This window comes from Sus scrofa, chromosome 7 (genome assembly GCF_000003025.6).
Source record: "Sus scrofa isolate TJ Tabasco breed Duroc chromosome 7, Sscrofa11.1, whole genome shotgun sequence".
NCBI lineage: Eukaryota > Metazoa > Chordata > Mammalia > Artiodactyla > Suidae > Sus > Sus scrofa.
This window is the reverse complement of record NC_010449.5, coordinates 65,301,423-65,327,169: the sequence shown is the minus strand read 5'-3', so window position 1 is coordinate 65,327,169 and position 25,747 is coordinate 65,301,423. Positions and strand designations below refer to the sequence as shown.

The window sequence follows — 25,747 nt, the reverse complement described above, 5'->3', positions numbered from 1 at the left end:
CCAGCTTTGCTAAGGCTGTGGCCAGCCGCTATAGCTCCAATTGACCCCTAACCTGGGAATGTCCATATGCTGCAGGTATAGCACTAAAAAGAAAAAATAAATAAATAAATATAAAAATACCAGGTGTTCCCATGTGGCACAGCAGGCTAAGAATCCAGTGTTGTCACTGCAGCAGCTTGGGGCATCACTGTGGTGTGGGTTCAACCCCTGGCTCCAGAAAATCCACATGCCTTGAGTGCGGCCAAAAAAAAACCCCCAAAAAAGCCAAAAAAAAAGGATTTTTATGTACTACTTGATACTTCTGGACTAGAAAACACCTCAAAAGTCTAATCCTTACAATTTGGGGCCAAAAATACTTATATTTAAAAAAAAAAGAGCAAAACATTCTAGGAGGTGTATTTTTTTAAAGTCTAACTTTTTTTTTTTTGCTTTTTAGGGCCACACTCATAGCATATGGAGGTTCCCAGGCTAGGGACAGAATTGGAGCTACAACTGCTGGCCTATGCCAGAGGCACTGCAGGATCCAAGCCTATACCACAGCTCACAGGAACACCAGATCCTTAACCACTGAGCGAGGCCAGGGATCCAACCTGCAACTCACGGTTCCTAGTCAGATTTGTTTCCGCCAAGCCATGACGGGAACTCCAAAAGTTTAACTTTTAAAATAAGCAATATTTGGAGTTCCCGTGGTATTTAGCAAAACTGACTCGCATCCACGGGGGTTTGATCCCTAGCCTCGCTCAGTGGGTTAAGGATCCCGCCAGTGTTGCCATGAGCTGTGGTGTAGATTGAAGACGCAGCTTGGATCCCGCATTGCTGTGGCTCTGGCATAGGCCAGTGGCTACAGTTCCGATTGAACCTCCATATGCCCTAAAAGACAAAGAGATCAAAAAGAATAAATAAATAAATAAATAATAAATAAAATAAAATAAAATAAGCAATACTTTTATATTGAGAGACATGTTAAGATATACTTACTGCAGGAGTTCCCACTGTACCACAATGGGAATGCCAGTGTTTTGGAAGCCCTGGACGCAGGTTCAATACCTGCCCAGCACAGTGGGTTAAGGATCCAGCATTGCCTCAGGTGTGGCTTAGGTGGCAACTGAGGCTCGGATCTGATCCCTGGTCCAAGAACTCCATATGCTATGGGGCGGCCAAAAAAAAAAGAAAGATATACTTACTAATTACTGCGTATTTTCCCATAGCAATTGATTCAGAAATAGAACTACTATTACATCAATATTTAACTATTGAGGGGGGTAAAAAAAACAACGTAGTGCAACATCAGCTGATTTTTCTCTCTTTGAATTTAATGAGTTTACATCAAAAAATCAGGTAGTCATTTTACATTTAAGGAATAAAAATCTTTTAAAAAAAACAATACAAAGCATGGAAGAATTTTAACCAAGTTTACGTTTCTTTTTGCTATAATTTTTTATCAACAATTCATCTCATCATATGCAATGTGCAAACGCATTTGCAGCACCCATTACAATCATGGAACTAAATTTAAGGAAGTTCGCAGTTATTAATGGTGCTCAGAGGAAACTGATTTACCTTCTATTAAAAACTCTACAGTACTAAGCATTACATAATAATGCTACTTAACCATCATTTGTCACAAGAATCATCACCAAAATTTTCTGGAAATGAGTCCACACAAGAATTAAATATTTAAAAGGTGAAATGTTCCTTATTTTAACTTTAGCAAGATCTTTCTTTTTCATTGTTAAGAAACACTTTAATAGTTTTAAAGCAAAAGCTGTTAAAGAGTAGAGTCTAGATAGCTAAAACTGTACTCCTGAGTTCAAACTTACAGATAAGTCTTTTGTAAATAGTTCTCAGTAAAATATCCTCCCTCCCCAGCCCCCTGCCCAAAATCTTGAATTTTTCTTACAAAACTTTGGTCAAGAGTAGAAATATATCCAGGCAGATATGTTTGCCGTACAATAGCAAGAAAGAACGGTAGAGCCCAACTAATGACTTTGGGTTTTAGAAATAGAAGGCAATTAAAATGTACTCAAAGTTGTTACATTAAGAAAAGCTTTCACAGGGTAATATTGAAACAGTCACAAAGGTTAAGAAAATACTGATATCAAAGTACAAATGACTACAATGTTAAAATAGACAAAAACTACTATACAAGAGCTCCTTTTTAAAATTAAAAATAAAGAACACAACACATGAGTCAGGATTGCTTTCCTGTTCTACTCATGAATTTTAGTCTTTATATTTGTAGGATTGATTATGTTGACATCTAGAAGAGTTTCTTACGACATTTGAATGAGGTCTCATTCCAACTTCAGACGGTGGCTCTTCCCTAAGGAACCTCTTGATTCCGGTCACATCCTGGTCATTGTACAATTTCAAAGTAGTGCAGTATCGCCATGATGTGCTGAGGCATGAAGACATATCCTGTGTACAGGGCCATCCCCACGATGGAAACCAGCATGGAATCTGAGTTGTTGTTAAGGAAACTTCATTTAATTTGCTTTCTCTTAATTTATTCAGAACTAAATCCCCCAATTTTCTTGAGAACTGTTTTTTGGGTTTGGTTTGGTTGCTTTTTAGGGCCGCACCTGTGGCATATGGAAGTTCCCAGGCTAGAGATGGAATCAGAGCCAGCCTACACCGCAGCTGCACCAATGCCCAGACCCAAGCCTTGTCTGCAACCTACACCACAGCTCACAGCAACACTGGATGCTTAACCCACTGAGTGAGACTAGGGATCAAACCCACATCCTCATAAATACTAGTTGGGCTCATTACCACTGAGCCACAATGGGAAATCCCAAGAACTGCTTTATGTGGAAGTACCCATTCACTTGACACTTTTCCAAACATGTCAAGTATTTATAAAGAACCAATAACTATACTTACGGCCACTAACCTTAACTATGTCTGACACCATTCTCAGAGACCTATTGACTTGAATAATAAGAATGCCTGACCTAGGCATTTTGGAATTATTTGGACTAGAATGTGGCTAAAATACTAGCTTTAGAGTCAAAGGTAAGATCAATCACATACTAGTGACATAACCTGATAGCACCTGTTACTATTAAATGTTTATTACTATTATCACGAAACTTTGCAACAACATCAGAGTTATCTTGATAACCTAAACAATAAACATTCTCTGCGGCGTTCCCTTTTCTGCATTCCAAAAGGAACTGAAACTGTTGGGCAAAATCAACAAGGAGTCCTCCTTGTGGGCCACACAAAACCCTGCTAACAAGAGTTATGTAAAAATCTAAGGCTTTTTTTTTTTTTTTTTTTTTTTTTTTTTTGGCCTTGCAGAGTCACACAGCCATTCTAAGGGGAAATGCAGCTTCTGAACTGGGACTGTGTCTCACTCATTCATTCACATGCTCCCTCCCCCTCCCCCACCTCCCGGCTCTTTGAGCCAGTAGTTCCACAATACCTTACATTCCTTTACGAGAAGATAGGGTTTAAATAAACAATGCACTTTACTACCAACTAATATTTGTATAACAGTTTAGTTGACAAAGCTCTTTCATATATTATCTTGCTTGACCCTTATAGCTTCCCTGTGAAATGTTTATTGGGACTGTTACTCACTGGGAAAGGACAGAGCACTGAGGGACATTCCAGAGCTGTACAGGAAGCTGTCTTAGCCTGACTGAAACCCTAAGTTCATTGCCCTCATCAAGGGGACATGGGTGAAAGGTCTCCCATGATAATTTTTTACAATTTATTTTTTAGCCTCCTTTGATTCAGTTCTTTCTTAAACCACCTTGCATTCACATTTTTTAACCTCATACTTGCAGCTTCCATGTCACCACTTACCACCCACACAACCACTTGCCTTCTACCCTCCAGGCTATGGACACTGCTCTCAGGTCACTGGTGACCTATCCTATCCAATGGCTATTTGAATTGAGGCAGTTTCATCCCTCCTAATCAAGCTCCTTCCACTCTGGGCTGAGGTACTTCTCCGCAGCTCTCCTCCCTTCTCTCGCACCATTTTCCTATTTCCCTGGCTCTTCTTCCCTGTCTGCCCTAAAGTGTAAGATTAGCATCAAATTTGTTCTTTTCTCCCAAACATCCACTCCACTACCCCACCTGCTAGATAGCAGCCTCTTTTTTTTTCCCCTATTTGGCCCCCCCACAGCATACAGAGTTCCTGGGACCAAGGATAAGAACCAAGCTGTAGTTGAAAGTTGCAACCTACGCTGCAGCAGTGCTGGATCCTAAACCCACTGTGCCAGGCTGGGGATTGAACCTGCATCCCAGGCACAGCAGCCAGGCTCTTTGAGTGGGCCTAACCCTAACCCATCTCCAGGCGTAAGCCCTGACTGATCTTAGCCAACTGGTAAACTCTTCTCTTTGTAACAATGCTGACCCCCAAATCTGATCAACCAGCTCAAAGTTTAGGATTTCCACCAGGAATTCAGGATTCTCCTTCCAGAATATGCAGTTTGCTGATGGGAACCTGGAATCACTTTGCCTCCATGAGAAAAGCAAAACTCAGAACAAAAAAGTTGACAGATGAAGGTGGCGGAACAAAAATAATCACAGAAAAATGGAGCCAGAACTCTGATCAAATGAATGGAAGCCCCACCCTACCACTGGATTTTTTGACACATAAACCAATACCTTCTCTTTACCCCAAACCACCTTTAGATATTGTGATATTTGTAGCTGAAAGGATTCTAAATGATAAAATGGAGTTCCCAATGATTCGTCTTAGGCACTACACACTCATAACTTAAACAATCACTTTAAAGTTGTTGACCTGGCCCCACAGTGTATAATGCAGACGAGTATTTCCTATGACACTGGACATTTCCACCTATGATGGTCTTAAATTCAACAGAGCCAAAACTGAACTCATTAACTTCTCCAAAACTACTTCTTCCTTATACGTCCTATTTTTCCAATGATTTGAAAAAACAGTTGATAGATTATTTGATGTAATGCTAGATTAACTATTTGCCAATCACTCAGTCTAGAAACTGCTTGGATTCCTTCTCCCTAAATATAAATGATTTAAGACTTCTCAGTTCTTTCCAACCCCTACCAATGACTCTTGTAAGTCATGTTCCCCTACCCTAATCAATGGTAAATATTTATCATGCCTCACTTAATCATGTAAAAGCTCCCATTTTTGGTCTCTAGCCATTTCCCATGCCATTCTGTACTAGAGTAAGCCTTTTACAATGCATTAAGCTTCCCAATGCCTATAGGACAGCATCTGAAATTCTAAGTCAAGCATCTGAGGACCTTTCCAATCCAGAGCAAAGTACCAGTCTTAAGTTGAGGTACAAGGAGTAGATAAGAATTGAGAGATTGGAAGAGGGATTCTTGTACTAGTTATTCTTTTTTTTTTTTTTTTTTTTTTTTTTTTTGCTTTTTAGGGCTGCACCCGAGGCATACAGAGGTTCCCAGGCTAGAGGTGGAATAAGAGCTACAGCTGCCAATACACCACAGCAACAGCCCTCAGCCATGTCTGCAACCTACACCACAGCTCACAGCAACGCCAGATCCTTAACACACTGAGCAAGGCCAGGGATTGAACCCACAACCTCACGGATACTAGTCAGATTTGCACCACAATGGGAACTCCTGTACCAGTTATTCTTAAGGGAGTTTTAGCAGAAAGGGAGTGAGTAGAACAGAACAGAGCAAGGGGAAGAGCTAAGGAGGTTCAGGGGCTTAGCTCCCACAGGGCTCTCTGGAGCATGAATCATACCCTATGTTGGCATTGCTGTGAGGCAGGAGGACCTTCATATCCCTTTTGTATCATTGGCTACAGCGTGGGATGAGGAAAAGCCACCTGGGCCAGACAGCTACCCTGGCCAGGGGCAACACTCTGGAGAAGGGGGCAGCCAGAAGGCAGCAGCAGATGACACTCACAGCTGCAGGGGACAAGGACATCAGCTGGCAAAGGAATCAAGGGGGAACCAAGAACATCTACAACTGGCCCTTGAAAAGCACAGGTTTGAACTGCATGAGTCCACTGACATATGGGTTTTTTTCAATAAATACGCACTACAGGGCTACACAATCCATAGTTTGTTGAATCTGCAGATGTGGAAGACAGATACAGGGAGCCCAACTGTAAAGTTATACTCAGATTTTTGACTATGTGGGGGTCAGCACACCTAACCCCTGCTTGTTCAAGGGTCAAGTGTACTATGCTGCTTTTCCATCAAACCTCCCAACACTCCAAATCATCCCAACAAATACACACCCTACTCAACACCATATTATGTGAGTCTCAGAAAACAACATTCTGTATTTTCATACTGTTCTGCCTTTGCTTATGGTTTAATAATATGAGTAAGGATAACAGCAGTAGCAGCTTTCATTTTGCAAATGTCTAGTGTGCCCCTGGCATTGTGTTAAGCTCTTCAGCAAGTTCAAGTAACTTTCTCGAAATCAGAGTAAGCAATGGAGCCAATGTCAAGCCCCCAAAAATATTTGGGGGGTGTTCTTTGGCGGGGGGGGGGGCATGCCCACTGCATAGGGAGGAAGTTCTGGGCAGGGATTGAATCCACACCACAGCAGCAACCCAAGCCACTGCAGCAAAAATGCCAGATCCTTAACCCACTGCACCAGAGGACAATTCCAAAAATCTGTGTTCCTAACCACTCTGCTATAATACCTCCCTATGTATGAAAAGTTCTACTCCTTCAAGTAAACCTAGTCTTCTTTTTTTTGGCGGGGGGGCACACCTACAGCATATGCTAGGGATATGGCTAGGGGTCAAATCAGAGCTACGGCTGCAGGCCCATACCAAAACCACAGCAACATGGGGTCCAAGCCATGTCTGGGACCTACACTGCAGCTCACAGCAACACCAGATCCTTAACCCACTGAGCAAGGTCAGAGATCAAACCCACATCCTCATGGATACTAGTCAGATTTGTTACCACCGAGCCACAATAAGAATGCCCAACCTGGTCATTCTTAAAACTCAACTTATCTCTTTTCCCAAGCATTCGCACATTTTCCATTCTTACCCCAAACTCCTGGCAGAATTAGTTACTCTCTGAGGCTCATCAAGCTCTTTATTCATATCCCACAGCACTTCTCACCTGTCATTACCTAATTGTAGATACATTTATCTCATCCAGATTATCAACTCCTTGAACACAGGAATAATGTCTTATTATTTGCGTATCTCCAACATCTATCATCACACATGCTTAATAAATTGAATACTTGATGAATAAAGGAATTGCTCAAGGAACATTATGACTCTAGATCCCCTGTGGTGACTTCTACATGGTCCACATATTACTGTGACTGACAAACTCTAGAGTGACTACAACAAAGAAAAACAAAATCTATTTCTAAGTAATAATATATTTTCAAAATGGTTTTCGGGTTTTTTTTAATTTTACAGTCTTTATATAAGACTTATAAATGTTGCACAGCAAAGGAAACCAAAAAGAAAACAAAAAGACAACTTACAGAATGAGAGAAAATAGTTTCAAATGACACAACTGACAAGGGCTTAATCTCTAAAATATACAACTTACACAACTCAACAGCAAAAAAGCCAACAACCCAATGAAAAAATGGGCAAAAGATCCGAACAGACATTTCTCCAAGGAAGATGTACGGATGGCCAACCAGCACATGAAAAAATGCTCAACATCCCTGATTATTTAGAGAAATGCAAATCAAAACTACCATGAGATACCACCTCATGCCAGTCAGAATGGCCATCATTAGTAAGTCCACAAATAATAAATCCTGAAGGGGGTGAGGAGAAAAGGGAACCCTCCTGCACTGTTGGTGGGAATGTAAGCTAGTACAGCCACTATGGAGAACAGAAGGGAGGTACCTTAGAAAACTATACATAGAACTACCATATGACCCAGCAACCCCACTCTTGGGCATATATCCAAACAAAACTTTCCTTAAAAAAGACACGTGTACCCACATGTTCATTGCAGCGCTATTTACAATAGCCAAGACATAGAAACAACCCAAATGTTCATCGACAGATGATTGGATTAGGAAGATGTGGTGTATATATACACAATGGAATACTACTCAGCCATAAAAAAGAACAAAATAATGCCAACTGCAGCAACCTGGATGAAACTAGAGACTGTCATACTGAGTGAAGTAAGTCAGAAAGAGAAAGACAAATACCATATGATATCACTCATATCTGGAATCTTACATATGGCACAAATGAACCTTTCCATAGAAAAGAAAATCATGGACTTGGAGAATAGACTTGTGGTTGCCAAGGGGGAGGAGGAGGGAGTGGGGTGGATGGGGAGCTTGGGGTTAATAGATGCAAACCATTGCCTTTGGGATGGATTAGCAATGAGATCCTACTGTGTAGCACTGAGAACTATGTCTAGTCACTTATGACAGTATGATAATGGGAGAAAAAAGAATGTATATGTGTATGTATAACTGGGTCACCATGCTGTACAGTAGAAAAAAATTGTATCAGGGAAATAACAATTAAAAAAAAAGATTTATAAATGTATATACCAAGCAAATGACATGGTAGAGTAATAATCTTCAGGTCATTGGCTCAAATTCAATTCAAGTAAGAATTACTAAAAACAGCTATTTGAATGATTATATTACATGCTCTTTATGGCACTACAATTCTTCAATTTAGCATGAAGAATGTATCCATTAAAGAACATGCATAAATTACCTTAACAGAGATTGTGCCACTATAAGAATCTGAAATTTAAGCTCAATTTTGTGAACACTAAATTATCAAGACTTTATATTCTCATATGCATGTAAAATCAGGGCATTTTTCCAACTGAAACAAGAACTTATCAAAACTTGAAAAGGTTTTTAGGGGTTCCTTTCATGGCTCAGTGGTTAAGGAACCCCACTAGGATCCATGAGGATTCGGGTTCGATCCCTAGCTTTGCTCACTGGATTAAGCATCTGGCGTTGCCATGAACGGTGGTATAGATCACAGATGCAGCTTGGATCCCACATTGTGGCTGGCAGCTGTAGCTCCAGTTTGACCCCAAGCCTGGGAATCTCCACATGCTGCAAGTTCGGCCCTAAAAAGCAAAAAAAAAAAAAAAAAAAAAAAGTAAAGAAAAGGTTTTTAGCCTGGTTAAATATAAGATTCTAAAGTTCATTACTTTCTACAGCATTATGTTGTGATGCATACACAGAGTAAGAGTGATAAGAATAAGAAATAGGAGTTCCTGTCATGGCTCAGTGGTTAACGAATCCCACTAGGAACCATGAGGCTTCGGGTTTGCTCAGTGGGTTAAGGATCTGGCGTTGCCCTGAGTTGTGGTGTAGGTCGCAGACGAGGCTCGGATCCCGCGTTGCTGTGACTCTGGCGTGAGCCAGTGGCTACAGCTCAGATTAGACCCCTAGCCTGGCAATCTCCATGTGCCGCAGGAGCAGCCCTAGAAAAGACAAAAAGACAAAAAAAAAAAAAAAAAAAAAAAAAAAGAGTAATAAGAAATAAATGGTAAATTCAAGATGGTGTTAAATTCAGGATGCTGGAAGTTCCCACCATGGCTCAATGGAAATGAATCTGACTAGCATCCATGTGGACACAGGTTCGATCCCTGGCCTCACTCAGTGGGTTAAGGATCCAGCGTTGCAGTGAGCTGTGGCGTAGGTCCCAGGCGCAGCTCGGATCTGATGTTGCTGTGGCTGTGGCATAGGTCTGCAGCTACAGCTCTGATTTGACCCCTAGCTTGGGAACCTCCATATGCCGTGGGCCTAAAAAGACATAAATAAATAAATAAATAAATAAATGGAAGTACAGTTGATTTACAATGTTTTAGGTGTACAGCAAAGTGATAGATGGATAGATGATATAGGTATATATTTTACAGATTCTTCTCCATTATAGGTTATTACAAGATACTGAGTATAGTTCCCTGTACTATACAGTAAGTCTTGTTTATCTATTTTATATACAGTAGTGTGCATCCATTAATCCCAAATTACCACTGTATCCCCCCTCCCAAATAAGAGAATATTTAAAACCAACATAACTATACAGTGACACTCATATTAAGTGAACAAGTAAACAAAAGGACCATGAGGAATTTCTACTAGCTTAATAATCACCCTATAAAACATGCAAAAAGAAGGTGTGTTTAATAAGTTGCTTTCTACAAATGCAATTTTAACAATGTAGTTGAAATAGCTCCAATATACTGAGTTGACTATTCCCTGAGATTATGTTTGGCACCATTTAAAATGTCATTCTTACAGACACTCGTAGGATTGGGTTTTTTGGGACATTTGCAAGATTAGGGAACATGTGACCTTCATCTCCTCAGAAATATTCTCACAAACAGCTAAACATACACCATTTAGAGTATACTAGCTATTATTTGCTATGTGGTTACTGAGTGGATTTCTCAATTCACTGCGTTCTTTTAACACAACTCTCAAAGTTTAAAGTATACTTGACACGCTGTGAAGTATAAGAAATGGGTACTGGGAGTTCCCTTGTGGCTCAGTAGTAACAAACACAACTAGGATCCATGAGGATACACGTTAAATCCCTGGCCTCACTCAGTGGGTTAAGGATCTGGCGTCACCATGAACTGTGGGGTAGGTCGCAGACATGGCTCGGATCTGGCATTGCTGTGGCTCTGGCGCAGGCTGGCAACTGTAGCTCTGATTCAACCCTTAGCTTGGGAACTTCCATGTGCTGCATGTGCAGCCCTAAAAAGCAAAAGATTTTTTTTAATAGAAAAATAATAAATAAATAATAAATGGGTACTGGAATCACCATGGCACTGGAGAAGACCTAGGTTTGAGTTGCAATCCTGCCAGTCCCTGGTTGCATCAAGAACTCTCTGATCATTAGTCTTCTCATCCCTGAAATGGAGACACACATCACCTACCTTTCCAGATTGATATAAAAGTTTGGAATCAAATGTATTCTGCAAGAAAAGGTAATATAATCCTTATTAAAATTACTACTTGAGTGCTTAGACAGTCAACATTATGACTCAGACTTCAGTATGGAAATTACCTAAGGTCATCCTGCTATTAATTTGTTATTAATTTATAGTACAACCCTAGATTATCACAACGTCTCTGGACCTGAGTTTTTTCCTTCATAAAATGTGGTCCCTTCCTACATTATTGTTTTAGGATCCTAGAATAAATAAACAAATAAACAGTTTAGGATCCCACTTGCTCAGAGAGGGCATTCAGTAAATTTATAAATGTAAATAACAAATGTTGTATAACACACATGTATTGGAAGATGATATACAAAGTGATAGAGTAATCTTTCCATTCACCAAACACTTCCTGCTGTTTGTATAAGTATCAGTAGCTCTATACAAATTAATCACGTCTACATTTTAGAAGGGTTCCATGATTCAAGAAATATAGAATCCAGTTAGTGAAATCTAGACCATCACAAACAAAAAACCTCAAAGACTGTAAAACTGGCTTCTCTGTTCATGTGTTTATAACTGTCTCTACCACTGAATTTTAAGTGCTTGAGAGTGAACACATTGCTAGACAAAGCAGGCACTCCATCAGTCCAAGAACTGAGCAGATAACATGCTGGATCTGCTCGAACACAGCTGATAACTGTGTTCAAGGGCTGGGTGAACAATCGGAGGTTTTTCATAACCTGGACATAACAAATCTTTTATGGGTTCAATGGATTAGAAAGCAAATAAGTGTGAAACCTTCTATCTGGAAGTTGTTTGCTGTTTTCTTTAACAGGGATCCCCAACTGATCATGAGCTGATAAGTTCCCAGTTAAACTGAAAAAAGAAGTACAGACTTGTTTGCCCATATAAGGAATTCATTGGCCATTCCCAGTCCTATTTCCCAGCAACTGAAAATAATAATAAAAACAAAAATAAGAAATGCTTTAAAGATAAAAACAGTAGATCAGAAGTAAGACCATAGTAACTAACACTTCCTGCCCCAACCAGTAACCCCACACTATTACTACCTCCCTTAGGAAACTAGTCATGAGATTTCAGAAAAATCAAAAGTAGTTCCTCATTGGGAAAAAGTCAGGGATCTTTGTTCCAGCGGGTATGACTTACACCTCTTCACTAATCTAAATAATTTCAATGTTTTCAGTCTCTGATGGCACTGGTCATATCAAAAAAACAAACGTAGGAGTTCCCATCGTGGCGCAGCAGAAACAAATCCAACTAGATACCATGAGGTTTTGGGTCCGATCCCTGCCTTGCTCAGTGGGTTAAGGATCTGGCATTGCTGTGGCTGTGGTGTAGGCTGGCAGCTGTAGACCCCTACCCTGGGAACCTCCATATGCCACAGGTGTGGCCCTAAAAAGCAAAAACAAAAAACAAAACAAAACGAAAAACTAAAACATCATCTGAAATAATTATTAGTCTATTAGTCAAATTCCTTTTGTAAAATCAAAGTACTACTTTTATCCTCAGAAACACTTGAAAGTTTTGATAAATCAAACTTATTTTAAGGACCCATCTTAATGAAAAGAGAAAATAAGGCATTTGACAAAGTATCACCATAGGCTATTTGGTGAAAAGCAATCAAAGTGCTAAGGGAAAGCAGGTGTTGGCTACTGAAGGATGCTCCAAAAGGGAAGCTTCCTTATCACTGCAGGTTTTTTCATTTGACCTCTAAAAACTGGAGATCAGAGTTCCTGTCGTGATGCAGCCATTAACCAATCCGACTAGGAACCATGAAGTTGCAGGTTAGGTCCCTGCCCTTGCTCAGTGGGTTAACGATCCAATCCGGCGTTGCCGTGAGCTGTGGTGTAGGTTGCAGACGCGGCTCGGATCCCGTGTTGCTGTGGCTCTGGCGTAGGCCGGTGGCCACAGCTCTGATTCGACCCCTAGCCTGGGAACTTCCATATGCCGAGGGAGTGGCCCAAAGAAATAGCAAAAAGACAAAAATAAAAATAAAAATAAATAAATAAATAAAAACTGGAGATCATCACCAAAAGACATGGTAAGAAAGCTTATTTTTTGTCAAATATATAAACTATTTCTTGCTACTTTTCTAGTTGTCTTAAATGAAAGCAAGTAGGAGTTCCCCATCATGGCACATCAGAAATCGAATCTGACTAGGAATCATGAGGTTGTGGTGATCCCTGGCCTTGCTCAGTGGGTTAAGGATCCGGCGTTGCCGTGAGCGGTGGTGTAGGTTGCAGACTCGGGTTGGATCTGATATTGCTGTGGCTATGGCGTGGGCCAGCAACCGTATACTGTAGCTCCAATTCAACCCCTGGCCTGGGAACCTCTATATGCCTCGGGTTCGGCCCTAAAAAAAAAAATAAATAAAGCAAAAAAAAAAATTTTTTGAAAGCAGGTAGAAGATAATGATACAGTTACAGTCCCATGTATGTGAGCCAACTTGACATTCTTAGGTCAGTTAAAGGATATCACATCAGCATCAGAAGCAAATGTTGGCAAGCAAAACCCACTCTCTGAGCTTTCTGTAGTGTTGACTATACCTAAGTATGGAAATTGATTTCAGAACAACTTGATGACAAACTCCTTAAAAACTAGACAAAGGAGTTCACATCGTGGCGCAGTGGTTAACGTATCTGACTAGGAACAATGAGGTTGCTGGCTCGATCCCTGGCCTTGCTCAGTGGGTTAAGGCTCCGGTGTTGCCGTGAGCTGTGGTGTAGTTTGCAGACACGGCTCGGATCCTGCGTTGCTGTAGCTCTGGCGTAGGCCAGTGGCTACAGCTCTGATTCAACCCCTAGCTCGGGAACCTCCATATGCCGCGGTAGTGGCCCAAGAAATGGAAAAAAAAAAAAAAACACTAGACAAAAAAATAAATAATAAATTGGGAGTTCTCCAGTTCTCCTTGTGGCTCAGCGGTAACAAACCCAACTAGTATCCAGGAGGACACAGGATGGATCCCTGGCCTCACTCAGTGGATTAAGAATCCAGCATTGCCATGAGCTGTGGTATAGACTGCAGACATGGCTTGGATCTGGCATTGCTGTGGCTGCAGCAACATAAGCCAGCAGCTACGGCTATAATTCAACCCCTAGCCTGGGGACTTACATATGCTGAGGTTACAGCCCTAAAAAGACAAAAATAAATAAACAAAGAAATAAACAAGCCTACTGCTGAAACCAGCAGTGATCATGTTCAAGCCTGAACTGAAATCCTAGAAATGGTTTGTAGCTCTGAGCCCAGATACCAAGGCTATGAATTGCTGTATGCCTTTATGATTAGAGCTTCTATTAACCTCATGCAGATCTAAAGCCCCAGAGTCAAGGGAGGAAAATTGCCTGTCTGCTCTAAAATATGATCCATTCTACTACAACACATTTCTGGAACATCAATTAGCTCCCATACGAAAAGACAGCATAGGAGCTACTTTGTTTCATGTGGCATTTTTCATGAATCAGGGGAGGCAGAGGAGTGGGAAAAGAATTAAAATCTTCAGCAAAAACATCCCTCAGCTCAGCTGCTGCAGTCCTTTTAGCTCTATTTTAAGAAAATTAAAAATTAGCATCTGTACCCAGGCTTCTCCAGAAAGGCACACCTTCTAGCAGGCTAGCACAGCCCTCAACTAATGGCAGGATTGCACTGACTCCTGCCCCTCCTCTATGGCAACCCACACCATCACCATTATTTCAGCACCTCCACTCAACTCTACCAGGCATTCTTTTTTTTTTTTTTTTTTTTTTGTCTTTTTTTGCTATTTCTTGGGCCGCTCCCAAAGCATATGGAGATTCCCAGGCTAGGGGTCGAATCAGAGCTGTAGCCACCGGCCTACGCCAGAGCCACAGCAACGCAGGATCCGAGCCGCGTCTGCAACCTACACCACAGCTCACAGCAATGCCAGATCATTAACCCACTGAGCAAGGGCAGGGACCGAACCTGCAATCTCATGGTTCCTAGTCGGATTCGTTAACCACTGCGCCACGACGGGAACTCCTGCCAGACATTCTTAATGTCCCCTGGGGCAGGCTCCAGCCTGCCTGCCCAGGCTCCCCAAGTTGTGCCCCAAAATGCCAATTATTGTTTTTGTTAGCACCTGCTTATGAAGTCACATCAATTTTGAGTGGTCTGGCGGTCTGCTCAATGGTTTTTTTTTGGTGTTTTTAGGCCCACACCCGGGGCATATGGAAGTTCCCAGGCCAGGGGTTGAATCAGAGCTGTAGCTGCCAGCCTACACCACAGCCACAGCCACAGCAGATGTGAGCCACTGTCTGAGATCTACACCACAGCTCTCAGCAATGCTAGATCCTTAACCCACTGGGCGAGGCCAGGGATAGACCCACAACCTCGTGGATACTAGTTGGGTTCATTACTGCTGAGCCACAACAGGAACTCCCCATAAACTCTTTATCTGGGAATTTTTCAGGAACAAATATGACACATGATGGCCAAAATTCTTGTAGTAGTAGTAATTCTACTTTTCATAACTGTTGATTAAATACTACCTTTCTACCATTCCATAACTATTAGTTTTTAAGCATTCCAATTCATGAAAAATATATATACTCTACCAAGTAGATTTTCTGGAATACATAGTTTAATGATTAAATTTGAGCATGGGTTTGTTTTTGTTTTCTTTCCCCTTAATCAAAATAATTTATCTGGCCTTTGCTCCTAAGTACCACAAATGTTACAAGCATCAAAGCCTGTGCTGGGGTGGGAATGGAGGGGAGTCACCAGGGCTTTAAGAGTATAAAGCAGGAGTTCCCTGGTGGCCTAATGATTAAGGATCTGGCGTTGTCACTGCTATGTCACAGATCACTGCTGTGGCATGGGTTTGATCCCTGACCCAGGAACTTTTGCAGGCCACAGGCACAGCCAAAAAATGTATGTATGGAGCAGTGGAGAGAGGATCCACAGTCACCTCTATTGACAAATCACTGGTATCACCTGCTGAAACATTGTAGATTATTTACATATGCTTTGTCCCCACTGCCATCAACCTCCCACAACTTCCTTTGATGTCCTTGGTACAGATCACCTACTTATGCAGCGTAGTTTTGGTCCTATTCCACCTTTCCTGAAAAACACTACAGAAAAAGGTCTAATATCCAAGGAGTACAGATGAGGGACAGTCTAACATTCTCATGTGGCCAGCCAAGTATCCGGGCAGTGTAAAACAGATTAGAGCAGCTGTCCCCAAACTAAAGCACAGGACTGCCAGAGGGACAAGACTTCTCAGAGGGTTAGGATCCATTAAGGGGAATCAGGTCACAAATCTTCAGCTTCCACTGTAGTCTCTCCTCAAGCTCTGAGAATTGTGATCTGCTAGCTCTCCCTCCCATATCCCCCCCCCTTACAACTTCACTTCTCCCACTTTACTTCCTGAATCTCAGGACTGCGCGCGTTTCCCCAGGGTACAAAATAACCTCTGGGACAGCAAACAAAGGAATAACTAACTTACATTGAACTTTACTTCCTTCAGGTAACAAATACCTGGCACAACTTCAAGTCTCACCTATCTATCCACCTAATAATAGGAGTTTGAAAATGAGACACCTTTCCAACCTCGCAAATGCCTCCAGCAAAGGAGGATGGTGAGAAGAAACAGGAAGAAACATTCACAAGCCCATCCACAGAGTGAAGGTCAAAGGAGCAAGCCCCTGGGGCACTAAAAGCAACCCAGAAATCTGCCAGGAGGAGACAAGAACTCCAGATGTGCACAGGGACATGGGTGTTAACGAAGCTGTCTGGGCCAAAGGGATAGGAGTGCCCTGCACTGTGCAAGTGTGCAATTGTCCAGGAAACATGATGGGCATGAAGATTCACTAAATAAGCTCTCTACCTTGCTTCCCTATGCACCTGTCACCATTTTCAAAAACCTATCATCAGTGTGGATGAGAACTAACCACTGATTGTCAAATACAATTATAAAATAGTGACGACAACAACAAAATGAGACAGGTGTGAAAGTGTTCACCTAACAGTCATTTGAACAGAAGAATGGTACTGAGCTTTTCCTGGCAGAAACTAAGGCTGATTTTGCCTATTTGGCTTCCCAGTTGAGGGCCAGCTTTGCCAGTTAGGTCATGTGGTGGACATTTTCTATGAACCGTAGAAGAAAAAATTATAATTTTAAGGTTTGAACAAAAATATACAATAATAAAATGAAAAGCAAAAAAATAAATCCTGTGTAACTGCTTAAATTTACTATGAAAGATTTCAGATGTCAACTTAAATGAGTGAGGATACGTTATATGCTTTTTGTTCTGGTAGGGGATACACAAACCAAAAGTCTGAATACCACTGGGCTGGAGGATTGGAAGTATTAATTTATTGGTTACATTAAATTTAATAATATAACCAGTAAATTTCCCTATGTAACCCTTCTTGAGGAGGGAAAACTGCATTCATTTCTACAAAAGGAAGATCAAAAAGAAATGGCATAAAATACCAAAAAAGATTGAAGATTGTTGGGAAAAAAAAATTTTTTCCACGGAAGTTTGAAGGTAGTGCAAAATGTTCAGGTTATTTCAAGGTCATTTGGAAATCACATGTGACTTGAAAGTACCCTGATAAAATCTTTCTAAAGGGCATTAACCTTATTTACTAAGAATACTTTTCTAGAGGTAACTGTCTGATATTAAGAATTTTGCCTAATCATCCAATCACATGCTGATTTTTACTGGGAATCTCTACAAATTGTCAGATGATTCTATATATGCAGACATTTTCTTCTAAAAAGGAGTTCACTGAGAAAAAAGTTCTAGTAGAAGACTCTGGTAAATTGGAGTTTTAATGGTAATTCTCTTTACTGACTAGTTCAGAGGAAGCTCTGTCAAAGACAGAGACAGGCAGTGGCCTAAGGTTCCCACTGGCCAATATATAGTGTTTTTCTTGGTCAATTTTGTTTTGTTTGTTGTATTTATTGACAAAATATACTTTATATAGAAAATATATAAAAAACAAGGACACTTAATTGTAGAGAACTGTATCAACCCTTTCTAGTACCTCCAAAAGAGCACAGCAAAATATATTCTTTGTTACCTCTCAACTTGCTTGTAAAAACTGATTTCACCAAACCACAAATACCAAAAAAACTATTTAAGAGTATTTTTGGGAGTTTCCCTTGTGGCTCAGTGGTAACAAACCCCTCTAGTATCCCTGAGATCGCGGGTTCAATCCCTGGCCTTGCTCAGTAGGTTAAGGATCCACTGTTGCCATGAGCTGTGTGTGTAGGGTCGCAGAAGTGGCTCGGATCTAGTGCAGCTGCCGCTCTGATTAGACCCCTAGCCTGGGAATTTCTTCATGCCACAGGTGCAGCCCCAAAAAAGAAAAGAAAAAAAAAAAGTATTTTCCAGCTGTTCACAAAATATTTCAGGAAGGTGCACAGGCAACGCTTGACACTGCCGGGGGCTGGAGTGGAAGGAAGACCTTCACCATCTATCTTTTTGTACCCTTTGAGTTTTGACCATGAGGATGGACAATCTATTTTTCATTTATAGTTCAAGAATTTGGCAACTGACAAGGGCTTAATCTCTAGAATATATAAACAACTTATACAATTCAACAGCAAAAAAACCAATCAATCAATGGAAAAATGGGCAAAAGACCTGAATAGACATTTCTCCAAAGAAGATATACAGATGGCCAACAAACACATGAAAAAATGCTCAACATCGCTGATTATAAGAGAAATGCAAATCAAAACTACCATGAGATACCACCTTACACCAGTCAGAATGGCCATCATTAATAAATCGACAAATAACAAGTGCTGGAGGGGCTGTGGAGAAAAGGGAACCCTCCTGCACTGCTGGTGGGAATGTCAACTGGTACAGCCACTATGGAGAACAGTTTGGAGATACCTTAGAAATCTATACAGAGAACTTCCATATGACCCCGCAATCCCACTCTTGGGCATCTATCCGGACAAAGGTCTATTTAAAAGAGACACGTGCACCCGCATGTTCATTGCAGCCCTATTCACAATAGCCAGGACATGGAAACAACCCAAATGTCCATCGACAGATGATTGGATTCGGAAGAGGTGGTATATATACACAATGGAATACTACTCAGCCATAAAAAAGGATGACATAATGCCATTTGCAGCAACATGGATGGAACTAGAGAATCTCATCCTGAGTGAAATGAGCCAGAAAGACAAAGACAAATACCATATGATATCACTTATAACTGGAATCTAATATCCAGCACAAATGAACATCTCCTCAGAAAAGAAAATCATGGACTTGGAGAAGAGACTTGTGGCTGCCTGATGGGAGGGGGAGGGAGTGGGAGGGATCGGGAGCTTGGGCTTATCAGACACAACTTAGAATAGATTTACCAGGAGATCCTGCTGAATAGCATTGAGTACTATGTCTAGATACTCATGTTGCAACAGAACAAAGGGTGGGGGAAAAAATGTAATTGTAATGTATACATGTAAGGATAACCTGACCCCCTTGCTGTACAGTGGGAAAATAAAAAAAAAAAAAAAAAGAATTTGTATTTTCTAAGCTCTCAAACACTTTAACCACCCTAGCACATTGAGATGTGAAAAAAAAAAATCCTCCTCAAGTCCAGCTATAAGCATTCAAGGATATAGCAAAAATCTAAGAAAGTAAATTAACTTAGTTGCTACTGAAAAGAAGATACAGCTTAACAAGTATAATACAAAGCTGGAAAATACTTTTTTTTTTTCCTTTTCTTTTGTGTATCAGCAAATAAAATGGAACTGTGTAGCTCCAGTTTGACCCTTAGCCTGGGAACATCCATATGCCATGGGTGCAGCCCTAAAAAAGACCAAAAAAAAAAAAGTCAGTGAGAAAATTGTTACTGGTTTGAGTGACCCTACTCAAAAGGTATGAGCACCTCCCTTCATCTCCAGAGCTCTCACTCCATGCCTAGGAGGCCCTACTGCATGAGATCTGACCTCTTATCCTACCACTCACCCCCTCTGCCCTCAGCCCCAGCCCCACCAGCCACTGAGCTGTCCCAGAAACGCACCAGACACACTGAGGCTTTAGGGCATTTGTAGGTACTGTTCCTTCTGCCTGGAATTCTCAACCCCCTGGAATTTTCTCCATGCTTAAATCTTTCTAAATGTCCCCTTCCTGACCACTCTAGCCAAGAACACGCCTTCCTCCTTAGTTCCTAGCCTTCCATCTGCATTATCTTTCTCCATAACAGCTATAACAATTTAATAGTCTATATTTTTTAACTTATTTATCTAGTGGCATCAGAATAAACATCTTTATCTGTTTTATTCATAAGTTACAGCCCTACTATCTAGAATAGTATGTGGCAGTTAGAAAGTACATAATACTTATGGAATCAGAATTCAGCAAATATTTTACAAAATGAGGAGGCAGAGCAAGGCAAGTTTTGTTAACATCTCTGAAATAAAAGTTCTTTCAATCTATAGCCTTTTATATTCCTTTAAATTCTCTCTAAGAACTGAATTTTGTTCATTGGAAACACCCCTGTCCCAAAGTTACTCTAAAAGTGACTTAAAATCTTACCTCTTTTCCCATCCTTCTGCAATTTCTTTGAAATGAAAAATCAACATATAAACAAAGTTTGCCAAGCATTATTTGGGTGCCCAGTGCCACAATTAAAGAACACGCTCTGCTTATGACAATAAAAACAAAAATAAACAAAGAGACCTAATTAACCTTAAAAGTTTCTGCACAGCAAAGGAAACCCTAAACAAAATGAAAAGACAACTCACAGAATGGGAGAAAATATTTATAAGTGAAGCAACTGACCAGGGATTAATCTCCAAAATTTATAAACAACTTCTGCAGCTCCATACCAAAAACAAACAAACAAACAACTCCATCAAAATATGGGCAGATCTAAACAGACAATTCTCCAAAGAAGACATACGGATGGCCAAAAAATACATGAGATGTTCAACATCACTCATTATTAGAGAAATGTAAATCAAAACCTCTATGAGGTACCACCTTACACCAGCTAAAATGGCCATCATAAAAAGTCCACAAACAATAAATGCTGGAGAGGGTATGGTGAAAAGGGAATCCTATTACACTGTTAGTGGGAATGTAAACTGGTGCTACCACTGTGGAAAACAGTACGGAGATTCCTCAGAAAACTAAAAATAGAATTACCATTTGATCCAGCAATCCCACTCCTGGGCATCTATCCAGAGAAAACCATGATTCAAAAAGATATGTGTATGCCAATATTCATTGCAGCACTCTATATAATAGCCAAGACATGAAAACAACCTAAATGTCCATTGACAGAGGAGTGGATCAAGACAATGTGGTACACATACACAACGGAATATTATTCAGCCATTAAAAGGAAAGAAATAATGGTATTTGCAGCAACATGGATGGACCTAGAAATTATCATGCTAAGTGAAGTTAGTGAGACACCAAGGTCATATGCTATCACTGACATGTGGAATCTAAAAAAAAGGACACAATGTACTTCTTTGCATAAGAGATACTGACTCACAAACTTTGCAAAACTTATGGATTCCAAAGGAGACAGGTTGGGAGTGGGGGATGGGCTGGGGGTTTGGGATGGAAATGCTATAAAATTGGGTTGCAATGATCGCTGTACAACTATAAATATAATAAAATTCACTGAGCTAAAAAAATAAGAGCTAACAGATTTTAAAAATACACGATTTTAACAGACAGAAGATTTACTGTTACTCAGGGTAATCGTATCAGGATGCAATATAAACTTTATTCTAGAAGTAATATATTGTGATACAAATTATTTTCCCACCCATTTCTAAGTAAAAGTGTAATAAATACCCACTCAAAAAATAAAATAAAATTTAATTAAAAAAAAAAAAAACTCTTTCCCTGAAGAAACATGACTGTCTTGGGGGGAATCTAATTTCCCTCCCCAAAAAAAAACAAAAACAAAAAAACTGCCCACACTTTTGCTTAAAATAAAACAGAAGTAAAAATGCCATGGAAACATAAGAAGCTGTAGAGAGATGGCAAATATAACCCAGTGATTACAGAATAAAACTTTTTTTATTTTTAAAAAAAAGGATAAAATAACTTTTATTTATGCTTACAAGGGGTTTTTTGGGGAGGGGGGTTTTGTTTGTTTCTGTCTTTTTAGGGTCATACCCACGGCACATGGAGGTTCCCACAGCCTGGGTAGAATCGGAGGTGTAGCTGCCGGCCTATGCTACAGCCACAGCAACACAGGATTCGAGTCTGTCTGTGACCTACACCACAGCTCACGGCAACGCCGGATCCTTAACCCACTGAGCTCCTTAACCGGCTGAGCGAAGCCAGGGATCGAACCCACATGCTCATGAATCCTAGTCTCATTCCTTAACAGCTCAGCCACTACACTCCTATGCTTGCAAGTATTATAACAAAGTATTTTCAATTCTCCACTTCCCCTCAACAGCATGGTTACAATGTTACTCAGTGAGGCCCTCAGGGAGTGTCTCACTGGTTACAAAACCTGGTCTTTTCCTTTCCCAGGGATGGCTGCCAGCAGAGAAAGGGGACTTCTGAAACATGTTAAAAACTCCCCCTCCAGAGGCGAAAGTCAATAGGACCACGAGGTTGCGGGTTGGATCCCTGGCCTCGCTGTGTTAAGGATCCGCTGTTGCTATAACTGTGGTGTAGGTCACAGAGGCAGCTCCAATCCTGTGGCTCTGGCATAGGCCAGCAGCTGTAGCTCTGATTAGACCCTTAGCCTGGGAACCTCCATATGGCGTGGGTGTGGCCCTAAAGAGACAAAAAAGAAAAGAAAAGAAAAAGAGAGATGCTCTACATTTCAGTATACAGTTTACTATACATTTTACAAAGAGGTCCTCATTAGCTCCAACCTATAGAACTTAGAGTGAAACTGAACTGTAGTAACAAATAAATGGTGTAGAAAATTAGAGCATACTTTACCTTCAAACTTTAAATCCAAAACATGCATTCTGGTTCTTAAATTCCAGGTTTGTAAAGAAATGTCAACAATAATAAAACTAAGTTTGCTTGTAAGCAGCTAAGATACCTCAGAAGTGGTGAAACAAAAGACTCTGCTTTTAGTGCAATCTTATGCCTGTTTAATATAAATAAACACACTGATTAAGCCTTGGAATGAAATTACCTCAGTCATTCTACCACAATGCAATAATGCATTTGCAAAGTTGTTCAAAGTTGTTCTGAAGCTACTCCAAACTAAACCACATTGAAGAGGAGAGGCCCTATAGGAAGCAAGCATGCTACGTAAATTATGTTCCTCATTGGCCCCCAAGTTAAAAAAAAAAAAGTTACATCTAATTATTAGTGTTTATTCTAGAATAATATCAAAGGATCTCAACACAGACAAGTGGAGACACTTCGGGAAGCATTTCTTCACAACCTTGAGTTATTAACTGAGGTTATGAAAGTTAGATGCCTTAAGATAACAGGCAAACTGCTTAGCAGAGTTGCTTGGCTCACAGTAAACGCTCAATAGTCGGACAAGTAGTTATTGGCGATCTATTAAACGGTTTCAAACACTACCTACAACTAACCACAAATTCCTTTCGAGCTTGACTGCTAAGAACTGTGCAAATGGCAAATTAACGAGTAGAATGCACTTTTTAAACTAACCATCATGAAGACCAAATAGGTACAATTTAAAAAATTGCTTTCTAAAACTATATTGGGACGCCATGAACACAAATTCACAACCGGATTTAAAAGCTGATAAACTGGTTAGCATTTTCATTAGAACTAAAGCCAGGTAAATCAGGGACAGTTAAAGGTCAAAGCCGTCCGAGCCGGGAGCAATCTGCTCCACTTACACCTCCCACAAGAACAGGAGACTGAACCAAAGGATGCCACGGCTGAAGTGCAAGGGTAGGCACACCAGGCACACATCGCCGGAGGGGAATCTCCTCCACTAATAAAGACGCTTCTATTTCGGGTCAAGTGACTCATCCGCGACCTCGGATCTCAAGAGTTCCCGCCGCCTCCCCACCCCCCACCACCGCAGGAGCGTCACCCTCGGCGCCGAGACCTCGGCTCCGCGTGCCCGCCACGAAGAAACGAGTCGGTGCGCGGCTCCCGCGGGGCCGCCTCTCCGCCCTCCCGCCGCCCCCCTACCACCCAGCCCTCCAGGGCCTGGGCCCCGGGAGGATGCGGCCCCGGCTCCGCGCCCCCACCGGGCCCCGAGGCCCGGGCAGGATACTGAACACAGTCCGCTCCCACGGCTCCAGCATGTAGAGCGCCGTGACCAGCAGGTACTGGTAGTAGAACCAGGACATTTGCTTCCAGGCCCGCGCCAGCGCCATCCCGGACAAACCGCCACCCGCGTTGCAGCTGAACGTCAGTCTGTCCGGCCGGCCTCCCGTGCGCGCCCTAAACCCCCGGCCACCAGGCCCGCCCGCCCGCCACCCCGCGCCCATTGGCCCGCCCGGCCCGGCGCGTCACCCGTGGGCACGCCCAGCTCCGCGCGCGCTCGGACCGCCGGCCGCGAGCCCCGCCCTGCCGGCGCTCATTGGCCAGGCCTCGGCCTCGCGCCGTGTCCGCCCCCTCGGTGTTTCCGCCCTCCCCGGGCCGCGCCCACGCGAGCCGGAGAACTGTCCCCGCGAGAGCGCCCCGCCGGGCCCCGCCCGGCCCAGCCTCGAGCGGTAGTTGGTGGGCGGGGCGTTGTGCCCACTGGGGGCGGGCGCTGGCTCCCTTGTACGGTGGGTCCACCCAAGTCTTGCCCAGAAACAAGGGTCGAAGAAATATTTGTGAAATACCAGTGATGCCTTAGGCGTCCTACTGGGCTGGAGGATTACTAGTGTGAACAGGAACGTAATACGTTCCTTACCTCGTCGGGTACGGTTTACCATCTAGCGAGGGAGACAAGCGGTCAGCACACACATGCAATCAGAGCTGTGATCAGTGCAGAGAAGGAGAATAAGGTGCTCGGAGAGGATGCAGAGGTGAATAGAACCCGGTCAACGAAGTTAGGGAAGGCATCTGAGAAAAAGAGATGAACCCTTGACCCTCTTCCTCCCTCCCCATGCACACATGCACTCAGACACACAAAAACACCCACATAGACCGACATCTGTGCATTCCTGAACCTAAAGACAAAAGAGATTACCCTAAATACATCTATCTGTTCACTTCTTTTAGTGTTTCTAGGTGCTATGTAGGTCAAGGCCAGGAGAAAGACGCAGATCTTGTGGGTTCTGCAGGCGACAGGCCGCTTGCAGTCTGTCTGTAGGCAGGTACCTCCAGGAGATTTGCCCTTAAATGTTCAGGTTTTTCCACTGGCAAATGAGCCAGCAACAATGCACTCACCTTCAGGAATGAAGACGCACAGTTAGTGAGATAATTAAATGGCCTGTCATTGAAATGTTAAAAGTTTTCTAAATAGCCTTTTGCTTAAACTTTTAAAACTTTACTGGTTGATAACTATTTATGCATTTAGACTGCTGTCGAGCTAAACATAAGGGATAGAAAGACAGACAGACTGAGATCTGCCTTCATAAATTACCTGGTCTACCAGGGAAGAGAAGCAAGTTAACGGATTACAGTGAATTGTTGTAAAGGGTATTTTTATGTTATGTGTAGAATGCTATGATAGCCCAGAGAAAATGAAATTGGTATTGTAAAAGTCTTCTGGGTTTTTTTGTTTGCTTGCTTTCTGTTTTTGTCTTTTTAGGGCCACACCCACTACATGTGGAGGTTCCCAGGCTAGGGGTTAAATGGGAGGTGCAGCTGCTGGCCTGTGCCACAGCCACAGCAACGCCAGATCCAAGCCATGTCTGTGACCTACATAATAGCTCATGGCAATGCCAGACTCTTTAAACCACTGAGCAAGGCCAGGGATTGAACCCACATCCTCATGGATACTAGTCGGGTTCGTTACTTTTGAGC

At 41.9% G+C, this 25,747-nt stretch overlaps 1 protein-coding gene across 1 annotated transcript; it reads right to left on the bottom strand.

The window, feature by feature from the left end:
- SPTSSA (serine palmitoyltransferase small subunit A) lies at positions 1,293-24,283 on the bottom strand. The gene is made up of 2 exons (XM_001926473.3): positions 24,063-24,283; positions 1,293-2,460 (listed from the first exon to the last, which is right to left on the bottom strand). Exons 1-2 carry the CDS (start codon positions 24,277-24,279, stop codon positions 2,357-2,359), a joined length of 321 nt encoding a protein of 106 aa, XP_001926508.1. The 5' UTR covers positions 24,280-24,283; the 3' UTR covers positions 1,293-2,356.